At 42.2% G+C, this 26,401-nt stretch overlaps 1 protein-coding gene across 6 annotated transcripts in view; it reads right to left on the minus strand.

Moving 5' to 3' along the window:
- The window catches only part of LTBP1 (latent transforming growth factor beta binding protein 1), a 461,631-nt gene that overhangs the window by 354,471 nt on the left and 80,759 nt on the right, over positions 1-26,401 (minus strand). For all 6 annotated transcript variants that reach the window (XM_060026845.1, XM_060026844.1, XM_060026842.1 and 3 more), the window contains exon 3: positions 13,246-13,543. In XM_060026845.1, coding sequence (XP_059882828.1) covers positions 13,246-13,543 — 298 coding nt within the window. The remainder of the gene's footprint in view (positions 1-13,245; positions 13,544-26,401) is intronic.

Raw genomic sequence — 26,401 nt, forward strand, 5'->3', positions numbered from 1 at the left:
TGTGGCCTCTCCCATTGCGGAGCACAGGCTCCGGACGCGCAGGCTCAGCGGCCATGGCTCACGGGCCCAGCCGCTCCGCGGCATGTGGGATCTTCCCGGACCGGGGCATGAACCCGTGTCCCCTGCATCGGCAGGCAGACTCTCAACCACTGCGCCACCAGGGAAGCCCAATTTTTTTTTCTTTTCTTTTTTTTTGTTTTCCCTCCACCCTTTTAATTTATATTTTGGGCTTCAAAATTACTGTGCAATTTTTTTATTATTATGGTAAAAGAATCAGACCATGGCATATAAAAGATAGCAAGGACTAAGAACATGGACTCAGAGGTCAGGTTCAAGTCACAGCTCTGCTGCTACCTTCCCGTGTGACTCTGGGTAAGGTATTTGCCCCTTTAAGCAATAAAACTTTATGATCTGTGCTGGTTGAAAATTCTGGATGATGAAAAAAAGATCTGTATCTAATACATTCTTGTTCTATTTTCTGCTCAAATAACTTTCAGGAGAGACAAGTACACAAGACGAATTCTATTCAAAGATATTGATAAAATATTTCTTCTGTGTTTTGGTTAAGAGCTATAACTCCATGAATCACAGCACTCTGGAATCATATGAACTCTAAGCGAAAAATAACTGAAGTCTGTCTGAATGTCCTTGTTTGCTTTCTATGAGACTTGAGCCAATCTTGTGTCAAGGTTCAAATCAACTAATATTTAATTAAATACTCATGAGTATTAGGAAATTCAAGCTCATAAACTGGCTTTATAGTGTCAGCTTCAGTAATTTTCCCAAGAGACTGGCTGCCTGGGCTCTGCTGTCACTTTCTTGTTTGTTAATGTGCCTTGTGTCTATGACAGGCATTCTAGGAAGTGTAAGGAGCAAGGAGATTTGGCACTGCAATGTCAAGAAGATAATATCCAGAGAACTAAGTGGAATCTAATCAATTCAAGTTCCTATAACATTCAGACATACAGAAAGCGAGTCCCATCATCACCTAGAGGTACCACAGAAGAATGGGATGGATGCAGGGCTGAACTACTGTCCTGTAATAGTGAGCGGGATGACTGAGTGAACTTGTGCCTACTCTGATCAGTGATTTATTGAACTTGTCTCTTCTGATTACTTTGGGGAAATGGAGGCAGCTTAGAAGATGGGTTAATATCCGCATTCCTGTGTGATCAGACTTTCCGATTCAGAGCAGTCATATCATCACCTACGTTTTTCCGTTCATCAAGTAAGCACTGTGCTTGGTACAGTAAATCACAGAAATTGAAATGAATGCTATGAAGGGAGGAGGTGAGGAGATATGGTGCTAGGTGAGGAGATATGGTGCTTACTCAGGGAGTAAGGGGGGTGGCAGGGAATGCTTTCCCTAGGAAACGGAGACCAGTGGAACAAGCAGGTGTTAACAGGGAAGACGAACATGTATGGCACATGTAGCTGCAGACAGAGAAAATGTGTCAGGAAGGAGCTGGGCAGACTCAAGGAGCTGCCTGTGACATGGTGACAGGCTGGGCAAGGGGAGACCATGGAGTCCCATCCCCTAGGATGCACTGAGAAGCCAGTGAGGCACTTATGCAGAGCAGGACAAGACTCACATTTTGAAAAGATCCCTCTAGTTTGAACTAAACTTCATAAAGTCCCCAGCACCTGGCATACAGGGGACAGTCAGACCCTTTCTGCTCCACTCATGGAAAAGCCCCCCAAACTCTAATGGGTACAGGAACAATCTCCAATCCAATTTAATTTCACCCAGTCTTGCTGGTTCCTCCTGCTATCCTGCATAAACGCGAGAACATCTTGTTCAAAAACTGCGGTCCTGAAAAATGACAGATATTTTTTCCTGGATTAGCAAATTGAGGCTTTCTCTTCTCCACAGTGTTTAAGTAGACCTTCTTTCCACTTACAAGTTCTTGTCTCTGGACCCCCAGGATCAGCTATTTCTGCTAGGTCATCTCTAGTATGATTAACAGATAAATAGGTAAAAACTATACTCAACCTTGAAAACCTCAGTGAAGATATACTAACTGTAGGCATATTTACCACACACGTTATTTAACTCAAATTTTTATTTCCTATTGGTGCCTATTTTGTATTATGTGAGGTGTACTTGTCACCTCCCTCACACAGCACTCACGTCTTATAGGTTCTTTATCCTAATCCCAGGCAACTCCAGGGCAGAGAACTGCTATAAAAATTTAGTCTTCTAATTTAGTCTTCACTTCTCTCAAACATAAACAAATACCTAAGCCAAGGAAAACAAGGAGAGAGGATTTAGTGCAACCCCAGAGGCACCTTGGAAGGATCCACAGGCAGTATCTATGGAATGCCAAACATATCCAAAGGTAAAGAGGAATCTTTACTTTCATCTGCATAACACCCACAGTCAGGCCCTAAAAACCATTCTCGTGCTTGGCATCAACCATGCAGGCCAGGCTAAAGCTCATGGACTCCACGTGGCAGCCAGACTGTGCTCTGCTCCAATTGCTTATCAGTGGCTTCGTGTGTGTTTCAATCCCAGTCCTATGGTCCGTTCACAGCAAGTGCTCTGACAACTAATTAATTCAACTTTCAGTGCACAGATTTATTTCATCCTATAAGAATAATCACATGGGAAATACTTTATCAGACTCGACGGCCCCAGTCTAACTGTTGAAGGGAGGGATACTCCTAGCCCTCTCCCCACTCCTCCCCACGCCTGTCCACCCCCTTCCTCACTGCCCCACCTCCCAAGAGAGTTGCAATCAGAGTCCACAGGCCACTTTGTCTAGTGGGTGGGGCCATTATATGTCAAAAGTGGTGTTGACTTTTCAACCCCTAGTTCCATGAGGCGAAGGGCATGAGGAGAGCCAGCCCCTCCTGGTGCCTGGCCATGTCTGGCCTATTGATCTCTTGGTTTCCCCCCTTCCATTCCCACAAGTGCCTGAGTGTCCTGGTCCCAAGATTTCAGAGACCACTGGGGGCCATTTTTAGACCTTAAATCTACGTGAAGTGTTTAAACCTAACAATTGTAAGAGTCATAAGGGCTGTGTCTGCTCTTCTCTGAAGGGGACTGTGCCGACTACTTATCAATACCCTCCCTTCTGATTAAAGCTCACCCGTGAGTAGCAGAGAAGACCGCCAGGACAGGACCGGGTCCCTGGTAAAAGTCTGTGGTAGCCAGAATAACAGCCCCCCCAAAGATGTCCACATCCTACTCCCCAGAAGCTCTGACTATGCTAGGTTATGGAGCAAAAGGAAATTAAAGTTGCAGATGGAATTAAAGCTGCTAATCAGCTTACCTTGCAATGGAGAAATTACCTTGGACTACTCAAGTGGGTCCAACGTCAGTACAAGTGTCCTTAAAAGTAGAAGAGGGACGCAGAAGAAAGAACCAGAGACTGGCAGTGAGACGGACTCAGCCCGAGATTATCAGCTTTGACAATGGAGAAGGGGCCACGAGACACAGAATGCAGGCAACCTCTAGAAGCTGGAAAGGGCAAGGAAACAGGCTCTCCCCTTGAGCCTTCAGAAGGAAGGCAGCCCTGCCAACATCATCATTTTAGCCCAGTGAGACCCATTTCAGACTTCGGACCCCAGAATTATGAGAACAAACGTGCACTGTTTGAAGTCACTAAATTTGTGGTCTTTTGTTACAGCAGTGATAGGAAACTAATGAGAATGCCATCAAAGTAAGAGGCAGTATACAGAGGTTAACTTCCCAGGCTGCCTACATTTGAATCTTGACCCTACACTTATTAGCTGAGTGCATTTGGGCAAATTTTTTTTTTTTTTTTTTGCGGTACGTGGGCCTCTCACTGCTGTGGCCTCTCCCGTTGCAGAGCACAGGCTCCGGACGCACAGGCTCAGCGGCCATGGCTCACGGGCCTAGCCGCTCCGCGGCATGTGGGATCTTCCCGGACCGGGGCACGAACCCGTGTCCCCTGCATCGGCAGGCGGACTCTCAACCACTGCGCCACCAGGGAAGCCCCTGGGCAAATTATTTAACCCTGTGCACCTGAATTGCTTCATCATATGAAATGGGGATGATAATAACAATAATGATAAATATCTATCTCACATTCCTTTGAGAGCGTTAAATGAGAGAATACTCAAGAAGTAATTAAAACTGTGCCTGGCGCAGAATAAACACTCAGTAAATATTAACTATTATTATTACTATACTGCACCAAACACCATCCTGATTTCTAGCAATTAAATTGGAGAGCAAACTCTCCCAGCACTTACCCTTTTCAATCACAGACTTTGAGTTTCCACATAATTCCTTATATACCTTTGTCCAGAACTTAAACCCAGTCAGATACTGGTTGTATCTCAAAACCACTCTTGGCCAAGACTTCCTTGTGGGACCCAGTAAGGTGCAGACAGCATGGAGTACAAAGTGACCTCCCCGACTCTTCCCCTGTCTCTCCACCCCAACTCCACAGTCCACTCTTCCTGACAAGTCCTGCTCAGGAGGAAAAAGTTCCTTGCTCCCAGCTCCTCAGACACTCTGTCACCCCATCCCTTCTCTCATGTGCCTGTTTCTCTCAAAGAGCCAACAGATACCAACATGATCAAACTTCACACAGCGGATTGTGAAGTCCTTCTCAAACCCTGACATTGTTGTAACTAGTTGGGCTTGTTTTTCTGGTGACTTAGATTCACAAAGGTCTTTTTCTGGAATTTGCACATATACCTATGCACACGGCATTCTTCATAAGAGCCAACAACTGGAAAAATTCCAAACATCCATCAAGAGCAGAACAAATGATAAGTCGCAGTATACTCACATGATGGAATCATCTCTGGAATGTAAATGTGAACTGCAGCCACACATAATTACGTCGATGAATCTCAGACGTGATGGTGAGTGAAAATATACACGCCGTATGATTCATTTCTATAGAGTTCAAGACAGACAGAACTGATCTCTGGTGTTAGAAGTCAAGATAGTGGCTCCCTTTAGGGAAAAGATAAAGGGCAAATCTAGGAAAAAGGGGGTTTTGTGGTGCTGGCAACGTTCTACTCGTTGACGTGGATGGCAGTTCCACGTGTGTGCGATAATCGCCAGGCGTGTGCACTTTTGATTTCTCGACTCTTCTGTATATAATTTCAATTTAACTCCTACTTTTAAAAAAAGTTTAGGGGACTTCCCTGGTGGTCCAGCGGTTAAAACTCTGCGCTTCCAATGCAGCGGGTGTGGGTTCAATCCCTGGTCGGGGAACTAAGATCCCACATGCCGTGCGGTGTGCGGCCAAAAAATAAATAAATAAATTGGCTTTTAGAAAGTTAGACTAATAACAAATTGAATTAAAGTCTATTTCTAAAAAAAAAAAAGTTTAAAAAGCATGCACATAAAATGATAAAATCAGTCATCGGTTCACATGTTTAGTTCCCATAGCATCCATAAAGTGTCATGAGCCCTAAAATCCCCAGATTGAGTTCCTTTTCTTCAACTTTCTACCACTTTGCCTTTTTTCCCCCCACATCATAAAGTAAGGCTCAAAACCTTCATCTTACAGACCTGTTGGGCAAATACGACAAGGAAGGCAGAGTATTGTGCGAATGTACAGGGCTTTACAAAGGCAAATGGTATTATTCCAAGAGAATAAGGTCCCTCCTGCACTATCAGTATTCAGGAAACAATCCTTGGACAGGGACTTAGGCATTCATACTTTTTTCTCCAGGAAAAACTCAACAAAAATGTATTAAACGTTTATTGTAGCCCTACTGTGTACCTAGGTAGATAAAACAGATGCTTGTGCAGTAAGCATGATGACAATCGTTAAGTATAGGAAGCACAGAAGAAAAACATGCGGGAGGGCCAGCAGAGTGGGGGGTCAACACTAAGCAAGGGCCCCCCACAGTCTGAGAGATCATTTGGGGAAACCGTCTATTCACGTACTGACCATTTCCTTGGCTACTTTAATAAATTCAGACAAGGTCGCAACCTCAGCTATTAGTGCACAAGAAGCTTGAAACGTCTCCCTAAAATTGCACCTGTTGGTGTAGTTTTATAACGAGTTTTTTTTTTTTCCTTTAGGAGTAGTGTGAGAGAGTCCAAGTAAAGCGAATGAGCTTATATTTGTTGTTGTTGCTGTTAATCTGGAGAGCAGAATACTTCAAGGAACATTCCACGAAGTCTCCCATCCTTGTACATATCATAGCATATAGTTTTTTTAAGGTTCAAACAACCACAGGGACAGGAAGCTAAGAACTGGAAAGAGATAAAGGACAGTGTAGCACCTTCTTCTCCCCGGCACAGACATCACTCGCCACTGCTTCCTATCAACCGACCCGTGGTAAATGTGACGTATGCATTTCTCGAGACCTTTGAAAGTGGAACCCATTATCTCAATGTGGATTTTAAGGGGCCCTCCCCTATAGTTAGAAAATATCTGGCGTAGTATAAGCTCACTTGATAAACAGAGAACATATCTGAATTATGCCTGTCTTAAAAGAGACCATTTTCTAACTTGCTTCTTTTCTCTTTACCCCATCCCTGAGGAGACGATGACAGAAAAGACATCAATGACATTAGGTAGGTATAGGCCCCCTCCACTGGTTTGAGACAGGAAAAAACTATTTTTTCCAGAGAAACTAACCACCATCCTTTGAAACATAAAATGATGAAAATAGCCATCACCAGGGAAGAAAAAAGACTGGATACATGTGAGCTCTTGAGATAGATTTGACATCCACATCCTGAGTGAAACCAGACTTCCTTCTCAAGCTCAAAGAGCGGTGACTGGGCACATTGTGTCCTGCAAAAGTGCCTCCTCCTTACACAGATAACAGCTCCCCATTTGGCAAAGCAGTGGTCATTTGCACCTACATTCTCTAAACAAGCAGAAGACATCAGCAGCTGAAGAATGTCCCTTACGACCTCTGCCTCATGGGCCCATGGTCAGTGCCTGTAACACCCATCATGATTAACAAGGATAAAGACAGACATTTCACACAAGTTGAAACAGCCTCACTGAGCAGCGCTGAGGACTGAAAACAAATTCTTGTGGGAAACTTCAACATACATGTGAAAAATGATACTGACAGGTGATGAAAAAGCTCTGGAAAACTGAACAGTTTTGATTTTTGCTCCTCTGTGGAGTTCCTGGCCACAACATATAAGCATTAACACCTTTTTACATATAGGACTAAAGACAGACACTGGGGGTGCACCTGTGACCTAACGGCGGCAATTCTTCGCTGAATACGTGGACAGCTATACATGAACAACATCTACAGGATGCAATTATGAAAGTAACCTGAAGTGTTAATAGGAACTTTCTAAGGAATGCAGTATTATCAAGGGACATAGAAGTTCAAAGAATGAGAAAAGTGACGACCAAAATTTGTATACAGGAAGATGAGGCATCATTTGGTCTTTTCTTTAGCTCATGGAGGATCCATGATGTGGCCCGGAAAACTGGAAAAAGGAACGCCATAATAATAAACTTCCACGGAAAGCATGAATGGAAGTACCAACTACAGCAATGACTACTGCCAGAATGCCCTGACCAAGGTCCTTCCAAACCAGTACCTGACCAAGTGGCCAGGCATGTACCACTGATACCCACTTGCTTTTAGTCCCTGCTGGGGAACAGAGGATGATCTTGGCTATTCATCTATAAAGCTCTGTCAGAAATCATGCATTCACCAAGTATCAACCACCATCAAAGACCGTGGAGATCCATGATATTACCAAGAAAGATTGGAAGACAGTAGGACAGAAAGACCTCCACGCCCTCCCTTTCGCCCACAGTCCCATGCCTGGGTAGTATCTGATTCTCTTTTTCTTTGCCTCCCACATTTGAGTAGGCGCCAAGATCTTTCATTAACAACACCTCCCGAGTTCATGTCCTTCCTCTAGGTGACCAGCACCACTACCCCCGTTACAGAGCCACCCTCCAATTACCACTAGTTCTAATCCATTTTAGATGCTGCAGCCAGATTAATCTCCCAAGGCAGAAGAAAAATCGTAGCAGCCTTCCTCCTTGAAACTTTCTCTTTTTTGTTACTCTTCATTACAGAAAATTTCAAAAATACATAAAGGTAGAGAGAATTGTGTAAGAACTGTGTGCCTATCATCCAGCTTCAATAATTAGCCCCTCATGGCCAAGCTTGTTACCGCCATACCTCAACCCACTGGATAACTGCAATCAAAGCTCAGACATCACACAATGTCATCTGTAAATACTTTAATATTATTCCCCTTCCTTACGTAACTACAAGGTCATCAGCACAGCCCCCCAAAATCAACAATCATTCTTTTATATCATCAAATTTCCAAATCAATGTCAGCATTCTCATGGTTCTCCTATCATCATTATCTTTTTTCTTTTATTTACAGTGTGCTTGCATCAGGAGAAACATAATTTAAATATTGTGATTGGTTAATATGTTTCCTAAACCTCTTTTTTTTAACACCTTTATTGGAGTATAATTGCTTTACAATGGTGTGTTAGTTTCTGCTTTATAACAAAGTGAATCAGCTATACATATACATATATCCCCATATCCCCTCCCTCTTGCGTCTCCCTCCCACCCTCCCTATCCCACCCCTCTAGGTGGTCACAAAGCACCTAGCTGTTCTCCCTCTGCTATGCGGCTGCTTCCCACTAGCTATTGGTTTTACATTTGGTAGTGTATATATGTCCATGCCACTCTCTCACTTTGTCCCAGCTTACCCTTCCCCCTCCCCATGTCCTCAGGTCCATTCTCTAGTAGGTCTGCGTCTTTATTCCCGTCCTGCCCCTAGGTTCTTCATGACCTTTTTTTTTTTAGATTCCATATATATGTGTTAGCATACGGTATTTGTTTTTCTCTTCCTGACTTACTTCACTCTGTATGACAGACCCTAAGTCCAACCACCTCACTACAAATAACTCAATTTCATTTCTTTTTATGGCTGAGTAATAATCCATTGTATCTATGTGCCACATCTTCTTTATCCATTCATCTGTCGATGGACACTTAGGTTGCTTCCATGTCCTGGCTATTGTAAATAGAACTGTAATGAACATTGTGGTTTAAACCTCTTTTAAGCTATAGGTTCCCCCTTCGTTACTTTTTCTATTTTGTCTTGTTGGGTCTTTTTGGAATTGTCTTGTTGAAATCTTAGTCTTTAACTTGGTTTTTAACCAACCTTTAAAAACTTTCATTACCACTAGTCTTCATTTATATCAAGTTCCATTCAAATCATATCTAAATGTGGTCATTTTCAAATATGTTCACAAATTCTTTGATATTTCTCTCTTCAAACAATGCAGCTTATTAACTACAGTCCCTCTGAGAGTGGACTCAACTTAGTGACTCACTTCTAATGAGTAGAATAAGGCAGAGGTAAGGGTGTGTCATTTTCAAGACTCAGAAGGCCCCGTGGCTTGAGGATCACTTGCTCGGGGAGAAGCCAGCAGCCATGTCGTAAGGATGCTCAGGCAGCTCTGCAGAGAGGTCCGTGGGGAAAGGAAGTGAAGCCTTCTGCCAATAGCCATGGCAGTGAGTCACCTTGGCAGTAGGTTCTCTGGCTCCAGTCGAGCCACCCCTGCTGACTGCAACCTCATGAGAGACTCTGAGCCAGAGCTTCCAGCTAAGCACCTCCTGGATTCCTGACCCACAGAGACTGTCAGACAATAAATTTTTATTGTTTTAGGCTGCCAAGTTTGTGGGGACCTATGACACATCAGTAGATAACAAAGCAGTCTTTCTAGTGTCACATCATTGCTTTTCCTAGAAATGCTCTTCTCCAGTTCTTTGTGGTCAAGTTTAACCATCTTTTCAAGCTCAGAGATAACACTCTCCAGAGCCGTCCCTAGTCCTCCACATCCCCAATGCTCCAAAATCTATCAGCAATTGCTCCCTCCTTTGATTTTTCTAGAGAACTTTGTATCTGGTTCTAAGCCAAGCTGTCTAAAACCAATTTGGCCAAAGTAAAACCAATTCGTCCAACCCCCACCTGCCTAAGATGTGTAGTTTTAACATTACAGTTTTACTAAAGTCGCTATTCCTCAAACAGCCGAGGCAGGCTCCCGCTGGGGCCTCTGCCCTAGCCCCACACTTCTCCATGATTCACACCCTCACCTCCTCCGGGCCTTTGCTTAAATGTCACCTTCTCAGCAGAACCTTCCCTGAAAGCCTATTTAAAACCACCAGGGCCCTCACTCCTTCCCATCCCACACCCACCCTGCACTCCCTGTCCATTACTGCAGTTTTATTTTCTCCACAGCACTTACCGCAATCTAACATATGTTTTAATTACACCACTCATCAATCGTCTCCCCCCTTCCAGACTGTAGGCTCCAGAAAGGCAGACATTATGTTTAGTTTTCAGTGCTACATCCTGAGCCCCTAGAACAACGCATGGTACGTAGCATGTGCTCAATAAAAACCTGAATAAATGATCAAGACTGCAGCATTTCATATGCCACAATGGATGCAACACTAACTACACATTTTGATATTTTAGGTGCCTTTATGTCTACAAGCATTTTAAGAAGGCTTAATTAATTTCCTCCTTCACTAAACAAAAACCAAACCAAACCTGAAACACCCTAAAGTAGGCAATATTACAAATAGGTAACTTAAGAACTGTTACATTTCTCAAAAGTAACCAAAATGGTCCTATCATATGTGCCTCCTTGACAGTTTAAATTTCAGGTGATCGTGTCATTACCTAAATTCATCAGTGGGCCAACTGTACCCCTTCCTTTGTACCCCTCTCAAGTGATAGCTCATCTATCGTTTCAAAATCTCCTTAAGAGCAGAACTGGATCTTGTACATCTTAATACTCCCTGCAGTACCCAGATAACAGGGCAACTGACAAAAGTTTATGAGGAAAACATCAGAATTGTTAGCATCTTGGGCCATCTCTTCTCCTCACCCCAAAGCACGCAGTAGGCACGCCCATAAACACATGCCTATAACAATGCGATCGTAAAAACCATCTTCATTCAGCAGATGAGGTCTCTGAAGCAAATTATCTAATGACTTTTATTTTCCCAAAGCCAAGTTGGAGCTGAAACCTTAGCCTCCCCCTTGACTCACAACATTCTTGTCTAAATTACACTGCTGCTACCAAAAAAAGAAAAAAGGGGGAGGGGGGAAAAGGTTGTTCCTTTATCTGACATGTGACATATGGTTCTCACTAACAATCCATATATATACATCATAGAGGGTCAAATTCTAACAGGGGATGGTGATATTCAGGATAAATAATGTCGCTTGTAAATGACTTCACAGCTTATGTAAGTAATAATGCTAGAAAAAAAATAACTGCAATGCACGGTAATCTGACTCTTGATTGCCAAGGCATAGCTCAACACAGAATTGTTCTTTGTTTTTAAGATCCAGAACAGTGCAGGAAGAGAAATGTCTAGCTATGATATAATCCATGCTTTATATTATTTCAAAGACACATGTTCTAACACAAAAAAACACTACTATCCTTTAGAGAAGGGGTCAGCAAACTACGCTTCAGGGGCCAAAGCTGGCCCACACAGGCTGTTTCTGTATGGTCTATAAGCTAAGAATGATTTTTACATTTTTAAATGGTTGCGAAAAAAAATCAAAAGAATAATATTGCGTGCCATGAAATTTATACGAAACTCAAATTTCAACATCCATCAATAAAGTTTTATTAGAGCACTCACACTCATTCACTTAAGCATTATCTATGGCTGCTTTTGTGCTAAGGAGGGCAGAATTGAGAAGCTGCAACAGAAACCATATGTCCCACAAAGCTACAAATAGTTACTATCTGGCCCTTTACAGAGAAAGTCTGCCACCCTTTATACTTCAGGGCATGGATGCTGGAGCCTGGCTGCCTCCATTTAAAGCCTAATATGTATTCTCCTTATTCTGCCTCTATTTAAAACCTAACACTTATTATTCACTTATTAACTGTGGACCCTGAATACATTACTTAAGCACTCTGCACCTCAGTTTCCTCATCTGTAAAATGGGGTTTGTCATGGCACCTACCTGATGGGGTATCACTGTGAGTTATAAATGAACAATCATACAAAGCATGTGAAACAGTACCCAGCATGCAGTAAGCAGTTACTAAGTTGGCTATAACTACAATTCCTTCTTCTTGAGGGCTGCAGGATGTGTTTTCCAGTTGAAATGGTAGCAAAGTACTTAGATTCCAGCACAGCCTCCCAAATCTCTTTATCATGGTAGAATTGAAGAATGAGGCAAGAAGAAATGAGAGGGAAAAAAGGAAAAAAGGAAAGAAGAGGACTGAGGAGGGAACAAGAGAAAGGAAAAAGTTATCAGGACCCCACTCATCAGGGACAGTAGGTGGCCTACTCAAAGGGGAAGTATAAATTAGGATAATTTCATCTGTAGTAACAGATTAAATCACTTCTGTGGGCTGGCGGGATACTAATCACCAGGTGGAAGCTATCCCGGGGGGTTGGTGGGGAAAGCATTCAAAATTCCAAGCAAGTGACTTACAGATGAACTGCTGGGTCATTTTTAAGTTGAGAACTTCCTGTATTTTACATTCCTAGACAAATGACAAGTGATAGTTGCAGTAATTCTGCATCTTGTTATCCATGTAGAGTAGCTAATTAAAAGGAAACAATTTGTGTAAGGACCCTGTCCTTACAGAGTTCTCATTTTGTTCAGAATAGCACTTACTTCCTAATGCTAAGGAAAAAAAAACCATGCTCCCATAAATAAAACACAAGCTCATTCACCAAAAATGGACCTGCATGGCTAACTGGGAGGAAAACATGGTGTTTAATAGAAGATACACTTAACCTGCTACCAAGGTGGAGAAATTCTCTTTCCCAGGACTCACTTTCACTTGAATACCTTCTCTGTGGAAAGATGAGTTCCTACCTTTTCCGTGGACCTTTAAAAATCACACTCACTGTTTCTCCTTTTCAATTATGACTTCAAAAACTCTAAAGCACCCCCCACCTCGAAAAAAAGAGAATTGTTTAACTCACAACTCCACCATAACCAAACAACTACCTTTATTATTCCCTTCCAACCTTGATCCCCTTAATCCTCACTACTGCTTTGCTTAATGCTTATGGTAAATCTTCCCTGCAGAGGCTAAACACACATATCAAGTATTTTTTAAGACACTTGATGTGTAAACATAACATGTAAAACCTTAAGAAAAGGAAGGAAAGAAGAAAAGGAAAGAAGGACATTACTATCCAAGTGATTTCTGCAAATTGTGCAGGAAAAGAAGAGTGATTTAAAGCAATGCACTTAAGATGCTCCCGAGCTGGAGGCAAGTTCAAAACACTCACTGAGAATGTATCTGCTGGGAGAGTCCCACTGAAGGCTTCGGCTTGAGGGTCAAGGTCATCTGGGCCACAGGACTGACTCTTGGTAGAGTATCTGCCTTCTTAGATGAAGTGTGCTTTGCTGCTTGCTCAGGAGGGACCCAGGAGGAAGCAGCCACAGGACTCTGCCCTCCAAACACTGGTGACGAGGTGTCCTGGGCAGCTGTTGTCTCACAGGCTTTGCCCTTGGTCCCTGGTTTACACACACAGAGTTGAGGCCGGAGACACATCCCTCCATTCTGACATGGAGGAACACAGCTTGCTGCAGAAAGAAATAGAAGACATACTTTGAAGAAAAGCATTGTAGACCTTACTAATTCTTCCAAAGGCTTACCAGTAGCATCGGGCTATCCCTCAATAAAACAAAATGATGATGATGATGATGACGATAATAGATAATATTTATTAACGGCTTCCTATGTGCCAGGCATTATTCTAATAGATATCGACAAACTTAACCCCCCAGCAACTGTTTTAAGTAGATATTTTATTTTGCTCATTTTACTGATGAAGAAAGAGGCACTGGGGTTATATAATTTGCCAAAGGTCACACAATCATTAGTAAATAGAAGAGCTGGGATTTGAATTCAAGTGAACTGGCTCCAAAGTCATCACTCTTAACCACTTTTCTATGGCTGCCACCCAGAAATGCATCAGAAATACAGGGAAATAAAAGAAAGTATTCTGCCCTTCTTTTTAAGTTGTGTTCTGTGGCTTAAGTTTAAATTTTAGGTATCCAAACAACATGTGGCAAAAAACAAAAGCCCAATTCCAAACCCAAACCCCCAAAAGTGTTACAGCCTTCATCTTGCATAAGCTATCAGAGCTTGGAGTGACTGTTTCAGAAATCTAGTCCAACCTACCTTTTTTTTTTTTTTTTTGAGAGAAAAACCAAGGGCAGAAAGGTTGAGAGTCAACCTTTATATATATATATATATACACACACACACACACACACACACACACACATATATACGTATATATATATGCATAGATTTTTTTCTTTTTTTAAGCAAGTACATCCCTAATCTTATAACAAAAGGCAACCAAAAAGAAACAACCTCTTTATCTCCTATTAACTAGGATGCATGTACTTTGAATCACCAGACTTGTGGCCAAGCAGTTTTAAAGTTAGCAGGACTATGGGTCACGGGTAGGGTGAGTGGATTTTATCATAGGCAAGGTCCCCTGGGAGTGTAGATGTTACTGACTTAAATTTTATGAACATCATAGGCCTATGGACATGATTCCTTTCTTTATTTGTCCAAATTAATTTATTTAAATGAACCTTTTGCTATCAGCCCACCTTTGACTTAAACTCTTTGTCCTGAGGCAGATCCCAGTACTAAATCTCCCATAACATTCAACACAGGGTTCAGTCTACAAACAATCACAAAACAGATGAGGAATATGAACCAGAGGAGGCTCAGTTATGGAGGAACCAAATGACCAAGACCTAAAAGCCCTGAAACCTACTGATTTTCTATAAACAAGAGAAGATACTTTTCCTATCTCCCTACAATTCCTATTAATTACAGCAAATAATGATAACAAACGGCTGTCAAGTGTCAGAATACTAGGCTGACAAATTTTCTAAAAATTTGGAAGGATTCTTGGGAGAAAAAAAATAAAAGGAAAGAAAAATGCAGCCAGCTCCTGAGGTGACCTTGGGGTAAGTTACTTAAGCTTGGCCTCTGCACCTGTACAAGTCCAGGGGCAGGGGGGAGGGCAGTAGCTGCTTGTTCTAAAATGGTCCCTGAGGGCTCTTTCCATATTAGGCTTCTAGAATTCAAAGTCAAAAACTATGCAATTCTAAAGTTCACGATTCTAATTTATCAGCGGTTTCCTGGCCGAGTGATGAACATTAGGTCCCTACTCGGCCACGGTTATTTATGGAATGTCACAGGAATGGAAATGGGTTCCACCCAGAGAGAACAGAAGTGGCCACAAGCGAGGACTGGATGGGGCTTTCAAAGCTGAGACTCTGCCAGAGATCACCACCCCCCCAGGCACTTTCATGTATACATTCTCTTCATGCTTTCAATTAGAAACATGTTTTAGTTTAACATCTGAGAATGATTTCCACTTCTCCTCCCTCCCAAGGTGTACTGCAAATGTCTACAAATCTACCAGGAAGGCTGCACTGAGCGGCTCACAAAAGCTGGTACCTAGATGGAAGCCAAGCACGGAAATCTTCCCCAAACCACCGAGAATATGCAACAAGGGCCTATCTAGAGGAGGACGTGGATGGGTTAGAAGGATAACAGGGTGGCGATTTTCTTTTAACTCTTCAAATTTTGCACGTCGTAGGGTGAGGGGAGTGGGGAAAGAATAATTAAGGAAAAAAATAACTTTAAACTCACACAGAAAAGAACATAACAGTACGACTATATACAATAACAACACTAAGTCTGAAAAGACAAGGAGAATGATTAGACAATTTCCTCTTCCACCTTCCCCATTGGGCTCCAACAGCAGCCTCCCGGAGCACGCAGACAGGAGGGGCTGGCTTAAACTGGGGGCAGGGACAGATTCCCTAATTGCCAAGACAAGCCCCTCCCCTGACACGAAAAGCAAAACTCACGTTCTGCAACCACATTTTGTCAAGCCCTTTTTCGTGTGATATTTGGACCTTGTGCAATAGCGGTTCCCACGTGTCAACGTCTCAAACTGTGGTGCTTGGACCAGCAGCAGTTATCACCTGGAAGCACTTTAGAAATGCACATTCTCGGGCTGCCCCTGGCCTGCTAAATCCCAAACTGGAGCCCAGCAATCTGACCGCCCTCCAGGTGAGTCTGATTCTCACTCAAGTTTGAGAACCACTGGCACAGGATTTGGAAATTGGCAGCCTTCCACCAGTTTTTTGAGAACTTGCATTTTTATCACCGCAAGTTTGGTATTTTCACACTACAGTGGCTTTTATGTTACTGAATTCTTGCCGTGACAGATGTGTTTGTCTTATGTTGCCCTTCTGTTTTTAATGCAAAAAATTAAGTTTTTTCCATGTGACCAAATTCTCAAGATAATTATGGGTCCCTTCCAAAAGTTTATACATTTGTCACCATCTACTTCATGGCCAATGTAAAAATTTGTAGGCATTTATGAGAAAAAACTGTTATTCTTTTTTTTAATTGAAGTATAGTTGACTTACAGTATTACATTGGTTTCGGGTGTCAGCGTAGATATTTAGTATATTTACAGATTACTCCATGAAAAGTTATTATAAGATAGGGGCTATAATTCCCTGTGCTATACAACATATCCTTGTTGCTTATCTATTTCATACATACTAGTTTATATCTGTTAAACCCATACCCCTAATTTGTCCCTCCCCCCTTCTCTCTCCCCTTTGGTAACCACTAGTTTGTTTTCTGTGACTCTGTTTCTGGAGAAAACTGTTATTCTAACTGAGGTTCTGAACCATGTGGAATATTTTAACTCTTACAGAAGTTCTTTAAAATGTTTTCCACCAGTTGGTTCTGCATTTGCCTGGCCAGCTGTGGTTGAACACAATGAGTAAACACTACATCAAGATCTTATCAGTGGGACTTCCCTGGTGGCACAGTGGTTAAGAACCCACCTGCCAATGCAGGGGACGTGGGTTCAAGCCCTGGTCCGGAAAGATCCCACATGCCGCGGAGCAACAAAGCCCATGTACCACAACTACTGAGCCTGTGCTCTAGAGCCCATGAGCCACAACTACTGAGCCTGCACCTTAAAGCCCACGAACCACAACTACTGAGCCCATGTGCCACAACTACTGAAGCCCACGCGCCTAGAGCCCGTGCTCCACAACAAAAGAAGCCATCGCAATGAGAAGCCCACACACTGCAAGGAAGAGTAGCCCCCGCTCGCCGCAACTAGAGAAAGCCTGTGCACAGCAATGAAGACCCAAGGAAGCCAAAAAAACAAATTAATTAATTACTAAAAACAAAATTTTTCTTTTTAATTAGAAAAAAGATCTTAGCGGTGGTCTGGGCAGTGGTTCTCAGGCTTTGCAGCACATTAGAATCACCTGGGGAGCTTTTAAAAACTCTCAAAACCCAGGCCTAACTCCAGGCTGATTGAATCGGAATATCTGGGGGAAGGGGCTCATACATCAGTTTTAGTTTTGTTTTTCGGTTTTTTTTTTTTTTGCGGTAGGTGGGCCTCTCACTGTTGTGGCCTCTCCCGCTGCAGAGCACAGGCTCCGGATGCACAGGCTCAGCGGCCATGGCTCAGGAGCCCAGCCGCTCCGCGGCATGTGGGATCTTCCCGGACTGGGGCATGAACCCGCGTCCCCTGCATCGGCAGGCGGACTCTCAACCACTGCGCCACCAGGGAAGCCCTGTTTTTCGGTTTTTTAACTCTCTAGATGATTGCAATATGCAGCCAAACTTGAGAGCCAGTAGGTGAGGGAACAAAATCCTGCAAGACTTGCTGGCAGACTAATCTTCCCGAAGTGCAGCTCTTTTAATTTTTTTCTCTCTGTTTAAAAATTTGCAACACATTTTAGCTGCCCTTGAGATACATTCAAGACCCTCTACATCTGGACCCCAACCGCCCCTTTCCACCCTCAGTGCCCCCTGGTCCATCCCTGCAAAAGTTCACCCCTTCTTGCCTCTGCACACCCGGTGCCCTGTCCTGAAACACGGGCCGGCCCCTCAAGCTCTTGCTCATCTGAAAGCTCCTCCTTCTCTGTGAAGTCCTTCCCAAACGCCCACCCCGACCTCCTGCACCATTTTCATCATTCACTTCACATTTCACATGTACTGTCACATATATTAATCATCTTTTAACAAAGCTCTTTTATTTCCCAACCAGAATATAAGCCGTGAGGTCAGTTATAATTGGCTAACGCAAAACTTTTTGTACCCAAGGACAGGAGCCTGAACCTCATCTTGGTTGACTGATGTCAAAGTACTGCCATTTCTTTTCAAGTATGTTGGGATTGGGCTTCCCTGGTGCCGCAGTGGTTGGGAGTCTGCCTGCCGATGCAGGGGATGCGGGTTCGTGCCCCGGTCTGGGAGGGTCTCACGTGCCGCGGAGCGGCTGGGCCCCGTGGGCCATGGCCGCTGGGCCTGCGCGTCCGGAGCCTGTGCTCCGCAATGGGAGAGGCCGCAACGGTGGGAAGCCCACGTACCGCAAAAAAAAAAAAAAAAAAAAAAGAATGTTGGGATTTAAGGACATCTATAAAGGGAAGATAATAAGTGGGCTCTTCATCATCGGATGAATGGATAAAGAAGATATTCCATATATACAATGGAATATTACTCAGACATAAAAAGAAACGAAATTGAGCTATTTGTAATGAGGTGGATAGACCTAGAGTCTGTCATACAGAGTGAAGTAAGTCAGAAAGAGAAAGACAAATACCGTATGCTAACACATATATATGGAATTTAAGAAAAAAAATGTCATGAAGAACCTAGGGGTAAGAAAGGAATAAAGACACAGACCTACTGGAGAACGGACTTGAGGATATGGGGAGGGGGAAGGGTGAGCTGTGACAAAGCAAGAGAGAGTCATGGACATAATATACACTACCAAACGTAAGGTAGATAGCTAGTGGGAAGCAGCCGCATGGCACAGGGATATCGGCTCGGTGCTTTGTGACCACCTAGAGGGGTGGGATAGGGAGGGTGGGAGGGAGGGAGACACAAGAGGGAAGAGATATGGGAACATATGTATATGTATAACTGATTCACTTTGTTATAAAGCAGAAACTACCACACCATTGTAAAGCAATTATACCCCGATAAAGATGTTAAAAAAAATAAGTGGGCTCTTAATCCATTACATAATAAAAACTACGTCTCTGGATTTGGTTTGCCAGTTGTTCAAACAGTCTCCAATCTTTCAAAGATGTTTTTAGATCAAAATTAATATTTAAATTAATTTGTACTCTGCTCATGTACATGGTCTGCAGTGGCATTTAGCAGTATGCTGTTAAACAGTTTCAGAAGCCCAGATCCAACCTGTTCTAAAAGAACTTTGAAGGGTAGGGGCACTCAGAAACAAACTGCTTGTGGATTCACAGAAAAGAACATCACAATGGGCTGATAGCCGTTACAAGGTACTAAACCTCCAGTACAAAAGCGCATCAAGGGAATTAGCCTAAGACATTCAGGTGCAGTAGGAAAAAAAGCTTCTGAGAGACACTCAGTTTGTGAAAAGGAACCAGAAGTTGGGGGGAGCCCACCATTCATTAAGTAGATAATCCTGTAAGATGACTTCTCCTCGAGATAAGCACAGTGAATTAACCCCCTACCCCGTCCCCCATTCCAAACACAGAACAATCATTTTTAAGATTGTTTTCATGTTAAAGAAACGGATTTCCATGATGGAAACAGGTGGCCATGATGGAATAACTGTTACCAAACAAGGCTTTTTTTCCATAAACAACTAAGAAACTGGATGAAAGATATAAGACAACTGTTGTTAGATACCAGACAACTGGCAAGAGAGGACTGTGAATCCTAAGAGAAGGGCATAAAGAGGGGAGCCCTAGGATCACCCCAACCACCTGCAGGAAGCACTCGGCAGATCACCGTGCAGGGAGGGAGCCCACGCACAGCGTGATGGAGGCTGAGTGGCTGGAATCTGCAGGGCAGAGTCCTAGAGAGGAGAGACCTGCACACACAGATAGCCCAGAGATCTGCAGAGGGCCCCGGACTCTGAGCTGCACAGGCATAGGGTGCAACAAACTACCCAGGACCTGTAAGCTGCAATTTCCCAGTCCTGACCCGCCAGAGTCAGGACATTCAGTACAGACCCCAGAATTAAACTCCCTTTAAGAGTAAAACCTCAATATCAAAATCAGGCAAGAACTATACACAGAAGAAAACTCTGATATAAATCACAGTTAAGAATATAGATGCACAATTCCTAAATAAAATATTAGTAAATCAAATACGATGGTATTTCCAAAACAGAAAAGCAAGCCGAATTAATTCCAGAAATATAAGGATGCTTTTAAATGTCAGCAAATCTATCCATGGAATTCCGCATGTTAAAAAATTAAAGGAGGGCTTCCCTGGTGGCGCAGTGGTTGAGAGTCCATCTGCCAATGCGGGAGACGCGGGTTCGTGCCCTGGTCCGGGAGGATTCCACATGCCGCGGAGCAGCTGGGCCTGTGGCCACTGAGCCTGTGCGTCCGGAGCCTGTGCTCCGCAACGGGAGAGGCCACAACAGTGAGAGGCCCACATACCGCAAAAAAAAAAATTGAATGAGAACTTGTCTCGATGAATGCATAAAATTTTCCAATAAAATTCATCACTTATTCATAATAACAAACAAAAACTGTTAGCCAACTAGGAATACAAAGGGATTTCCTTGTTCTGGTAAACAGTAACTACAGCAAATCCCACACACAAAGAGTATACCAAAACCTACAGCAAATACTATGAGGAAACTGTAGAAGCATTCCTATCAAAGCTGGAAACAAGTCTAAATGCCCACAATAACCTCTACCGTTGATGTTATATTGTAAGTCCCAGCCAACCTGGCAAAACAAGAAAAAAGAAATAAAGGTCTAAGGAGTAGGAAGGGAGAAACAAATGGACCATTATTTTAGTTTACCTATGTGTCTATGTAGATAATCCAAAAGATTCTACAAACTACCATAACTGATAAGAATGTGGTACCAGTTCAGAAACAGAAAACAGATGAATGAAATTTAACAAAAAGGTTAGAAACAGACTCAAATATAAATGGAGACTTGCAACATGATGGAGAAGGTATAACAAATCTACAGAAAAACAATGGACTAAAAAACTGGGGTTGGAAAAGAGCCAACCATCTAAAAGAATCAAAACTAGATCCCTACCCCACTTAAGACTATACAGGGCTTCCCTGGTGGCGCAGTGGTTGAGAGTCCGCCTGCCGATGCAGGGGACGCGGGTTCGTGCCCTGGTCCGGGAAGATCCCACATGCCGCGGAGCGGCTGGGCCCGTGAGCCATGGCCGCTGAGCCTGCGCGTCCGGAGCCTGTGCTCCGCAACGGGAGGGGCCACAACAGTGAGAGGCCCGCGTACCGAAAACAAATAAATAAGTTAGAAAAAAAAAAAAGAATATACATACCAGATCTTTAAAATTTTTAAGAGGAAATGTGACAGAATATCGTCATGGTTTGGGGGAAGAAAGAATTTCTCAAATGTAAAACAGTAAGTAAAAATCCAAAAGAATTGATTAACTTGACTAAAACAAAATTTAAAGATACCATACAAAACACTGAAACACAAATGATAAAAAGAAGACAACCTGCAATATATTTAACAAAGGATTAGTAACCAGATGTATCAAGAATTCCTAAAACTCAATAGGAAAAAAAATGGACAAAGGACATGAATCAGCTATTCACAGATGATGAAATGTGAAATAAATGTGAGAAGATACTCAACCTCTCCAATTATCAGAGAACTGCAAATCAAAACAACATTGAGATGCAATTCTACACCCAAGACACTGGCAATAAGTCTGTTACCACCAAGTGTTAGCAAAGATATAGGGAAATGGGAACTCTTATATACTGCTCATGAGGGTAATTTGATACTCACCTCTGTGAAAAGCAATATGGCAATATTTAGTACGCTTATAATGTGAAAACCCTAATACCCAGCAATTTCACTTCTAGGCTGTCATGTGCTCAAGCAGACATATACGGGAATGTTCATTGCCCACCAATTATAGTAGGAAAATAGTGGCACTGATAGATGAACTGATAAACTGTGGTATTTCATATAATGGAACAGTATACAGCAGTTAAAATCATGATCTAGATCTATATACCAAGCAACATGGATGAATCTTTTGAAAATAACATTGACTGAAGAAAGTAAATTATAGGATGCTACTTTATAATACTGTTCTTTATATGATAATAACTGTCCATGTAATTTTTAAATACATAAAGCAATACTCATTGTTCTTATGGATACATAGGAAATCAACAAAAGCATAAAAATACGTACTGGAGTCACACTAAATTCATGACAGTGACACCTCAGGGAAGGAAGCAGAACAATTCTGGAGAAGGAAATGGGTCACTTTACTGGAATTTTTTTTCTTTAAAAAAAAAAAAGATGGGTAGAAAGTATGACAACATGTTAGACCTGTATTCACTGTGGGTAGTAGATACATAGGTGCTGACTATGGTAGCCTTTTTACTTTTCTGTATACCTTTCAATTTAAAAAAAATTTTTTAAATAAGCCAACAAAAGGCAATTGAGAATTGAAGACAGTTAAAACCTGACCCTTAATGCCCCAAACAATACTCTCAGATTTCTTCCACATTTGAATCCTACGCCAATTTAACAAGCTGATCCTAACGTTCTTTAAAAGTTCAGTGACTGTATTTTTAGGAAGTATCCCATGCCCTGAAGCTTAGTCTGTATTGCTCTTATTTCCAAAAAAGTAACTCTTGATTATATTTAAAACTCGTCCCAGCCCACACAGGGCAAACAGAGTGACTCTCTGCCCCTTGCCTTTCTCTCCAAACAAGTTGCAGCATGTCGACTGCATGTGTCCCAGGGAGAAATGTGAGTCTAACTGTGTCTTCTGTGATCAGAGACAGCAGGTGAGAAATTGCTTTGCTGTATGTGTCTTCACAGTAATTCCCAGCTGCCCTTTGAAGTCATTCAATAACACTAAGTGATATCAGATCACAAGAAACATAGCATGAGGTCACACAGTTTCATCTACCTCTCACTCTGTATGCTCCTTGTACCAAACCCAAATAAAATGCTGCACTGTCATTGCAAATGTCTCTGGGTCCGCTTCCTCCCAAATCCCTAAGGAGCAAAAAAATTGTAGTATAACACCCCAATGCCTTTTCTATCCAGCCTTGCAAAATAATGAAGAATTCCACGAAAACGAATGTTCTAGACAGGTGAACCATGCACCAACAGATTTAATAACTCACGGGTTTTGATCGTTATGAACATCTCTACGAAAAACCTCAGATGTGTGTGTGCTTCCACCGTTCTCTCCCCTCCAGGCCAGGCTCTCTCCCTACCCTTTCTACGCCGTTTGCTTTTCTAATCTACTCTCAAGTGACAATTTAACCAAGCAGATAGTCAGATGGTTGAGCACAGCACAAATTACATGGGATACAAGTCACAAAAGTTGTGTGCAGAATCTCATGGCTTTATGAGGAGTTTACTGCCTTTATGTCAAGGACTGCACCCTCATCTGCCTGATTCCCCAGGAGCTGTGTTCTGGAAGGTGGAAGTTCTGGAAGTCTGAGCTCAGCAGGGGTAGCTTGTTACCATGTGATTTAATTTAAAATAGATGGTCAGCTGAGGCCAAACACACTCCTCCCAATGCCATGGGTAACTGAAATCACTCATGGAGTATAATATAATTAAGTCATAAGTCATGTAATGAAAAACTACCAGCAGTTTTTCTGGGTTTGTTTCTGGTCTTATTACTGCTGTTTTATTAAGTTTTTTTTTTTAAGTCAGTGAAAAAGAAAACAAAGTTACAGATCTACAGTTTAGACTACGTAAATATTTAATTTAAAATAGCAAAAGAGAAAAACCAGAAATTTTTCAGAAAATGCTATTATATAGAAAGAACTGATAAAAGCTGTCTTTAACAAATTAAGACCAAAATCAAAAAAAAAATGAAAAAAGGCCAGAAATAGACAATTAAGACAAAAGAAAATACAATTAGTAAATAAACCTGTGGTATAATGTCTACATTAATTAAGTCATCAAAGGAAATGCAAACTAAAACAAGGAGGTACACTATTATGGCTAATTAATTTTTTAAAAGACATGTAAGAGTATTAATACAACATGTCACAAAGGTGGTAGTAAAATGATACAAGTCTTTTAGAAAGCAGTTTAACAATATGTTTCAGGCTATGTTTCAGTAGCCTCATTTCTAGAAATTTACCCTAAGAAAATAGTTTAAAAAAGGAAATAACTATACACATACATATGTCCAGCTGTCCACAGCAGTGTTATTTATACCAATGAAAACGCAAAAGCAGCATATAGATTGAGTAAAATATGTCATTACAGCCTTTCAAAATTAGAATTATAAAGTGGTACTATAAATTTTTAAATGTCAATACTATTAATGTGAATAAAAAACACAAGGTTATATTGCTGTTCAGTCAGCCATTCATTAAGTACCTTCTCTAGTAATAGTATAATTTTTATTTCGTGCACTAATACTAGCACGTATGTATAATAAACACAAGTTTCTGACAAATCTTGGGTTTTACAGACTAAACTATTATGCACATATAAAGTATGATTATAAGTAATATCTTTATAGTTCATTGGAAAGAAGGCCATATATTTCTAAATAATAAATCTTTAATCTCTGTTTTAGTACCATCATATTTCCCCATTCATTATTCAAACATTGAGTCCCTCCCCCTTATACACTAGCACTGTGCCAAGTACTGTAGATAAAAAGATGGAGAAGACAAATTTCCTGCTCTCATGAAGATCGGAGTCCAGTAGGGAAGACAGACAAGTATATATAAAAAAAAAAAATCATCACCATACAGTATGTGTTAGAATAATAAAGGTATAGAAGAAATGAGGAAGGAAGGGCCCTAAGTGGGCAATCAACAAATATTTTGAATTATTATATTCAAGGGACCAAAAAGGATACAAAGAATTCTCAGTATGGTTTGTTTCCTTGAGGCAATATAAAATTCTCCCTGCCCAAGCTCACCTACTGATGGCAGTAGGCAGTGGAGTGAGATGAAGCTGGACTCTGGAGTCACACAGACCTGAGTTTGAACCCTCCCCCCAGCCCCAGCTGTGTGCCCTAGGGCCAGTTCCAAGTCTGACCTGTGCCTTAGTCCCTCACTCAAAAAAATCCCGAGTGAAAATTCTGCACTCCATTTTGCACCAGGCACTGTCACATGCCCTGTGACTAGAACTGTAGAGAAGAAAACACTGTCTCTGCCCCGTGGAGCCCAGCCAGCAGACCAACAGCAACAGTGATTATAATTATTACAAGCATTCTGGAAGGGGAAGACGGTGTGTGGCGGGGAGGCCATCCCTAGGGGACTCGGGGTATTAGAAAAGACCTCTCTGAGATCATGAACTTACTATGAGATCTGAAAGCTGAGAGAAATAAATAACTCCTATGGCCAGTCCCAGAGTGCAGGGCCAAATGTTAGTGGTGAAACCTGCCACAAAGCTGTCAAGAAGCAAAATGCAAATTGACTCTACTGATTCCAGAATGCCTTTTCGTAAGAGATCGAGTTCAGGGGAACAGGGAAGGAATTACCATATTAAATGTATGTGTCCAGAACGCTGATCTAGTACGATTTAATGTAACCGGCAGAGACATTACCCTGTAAATCAGGAACAAAACACGGATGCCCATCATCACCACTGGAACTTAACACCGTTCTGGATGTTCTGGTCAACTCAGTACTGTATGCGAGAGAGGCGCGCGCCAAGCCAGCTCCTGCACTGCCAAGGCGAGTGTCCACGGATACAGACTATCTATAAAGCAATCGGCCATATTTAAGATTAAGCCCTAAGAACACTCGTGCCGTTTGTATTTTATCATTCCTAATCTAGGAAATTTTATATTCAAATCTGTTCACTGCAGTATTACAATCAATATGGTGGTAAAAAAAATAGAAATATCTTACCCATAAAACAAAGAATAGATAAAAATCATGAAATCTGATTACGTCATCAAAAACGACGTTTTAAAAACATTTTTAATGACATGGGATAATGCTTATGATGTAATGCCAAGATAAAAAAAAACACACACACACAAAAAAGCAACCCTCCTACTCTCTCTAGAACTCAGACCACTCAGCCTTGCATCTCTGCCTGTCCAGAGTCAGAGTCCCTGGTCCCCTCCTGGCTGCTAAGGTGGGCCTTGTCCCTTCTCGACCAAGAGCAGCGCTGGGTCAGTCCCTCCTCCCTCACCACCTTCTTCCTTGGGCTGAGCCGTCACCCCAGCAGCCTCCTTCCGACCTCACCATCAACCTTCTCAGTCTCCCTCCGGCTCCACTTTCCCTTCCTGATCTCTCAATGTTGACATTTCCCAGGGTTTGCTTGGTCCTTGGACCCTTCTGATGACCTCATTTAGTCACGTGGCTTTGATTTCCACGCAAACTGTACTCCAGTTCGGATCTCAGGCCCTGTCCT

This window comes from Delphinus delphis, chromosome 12 (genome assembly GCF_949987515.2).
Source record: "Delphinus delphis chromosome 12, mDelDel1.2, whole genome shotgun sequence".
NCBI classification, from domain to species: Eukaryota; Metazoa; Chordata; class Mammalia; order Artiodactyla; family Delphinidae; genus Delphinus; species Delphinus delphis.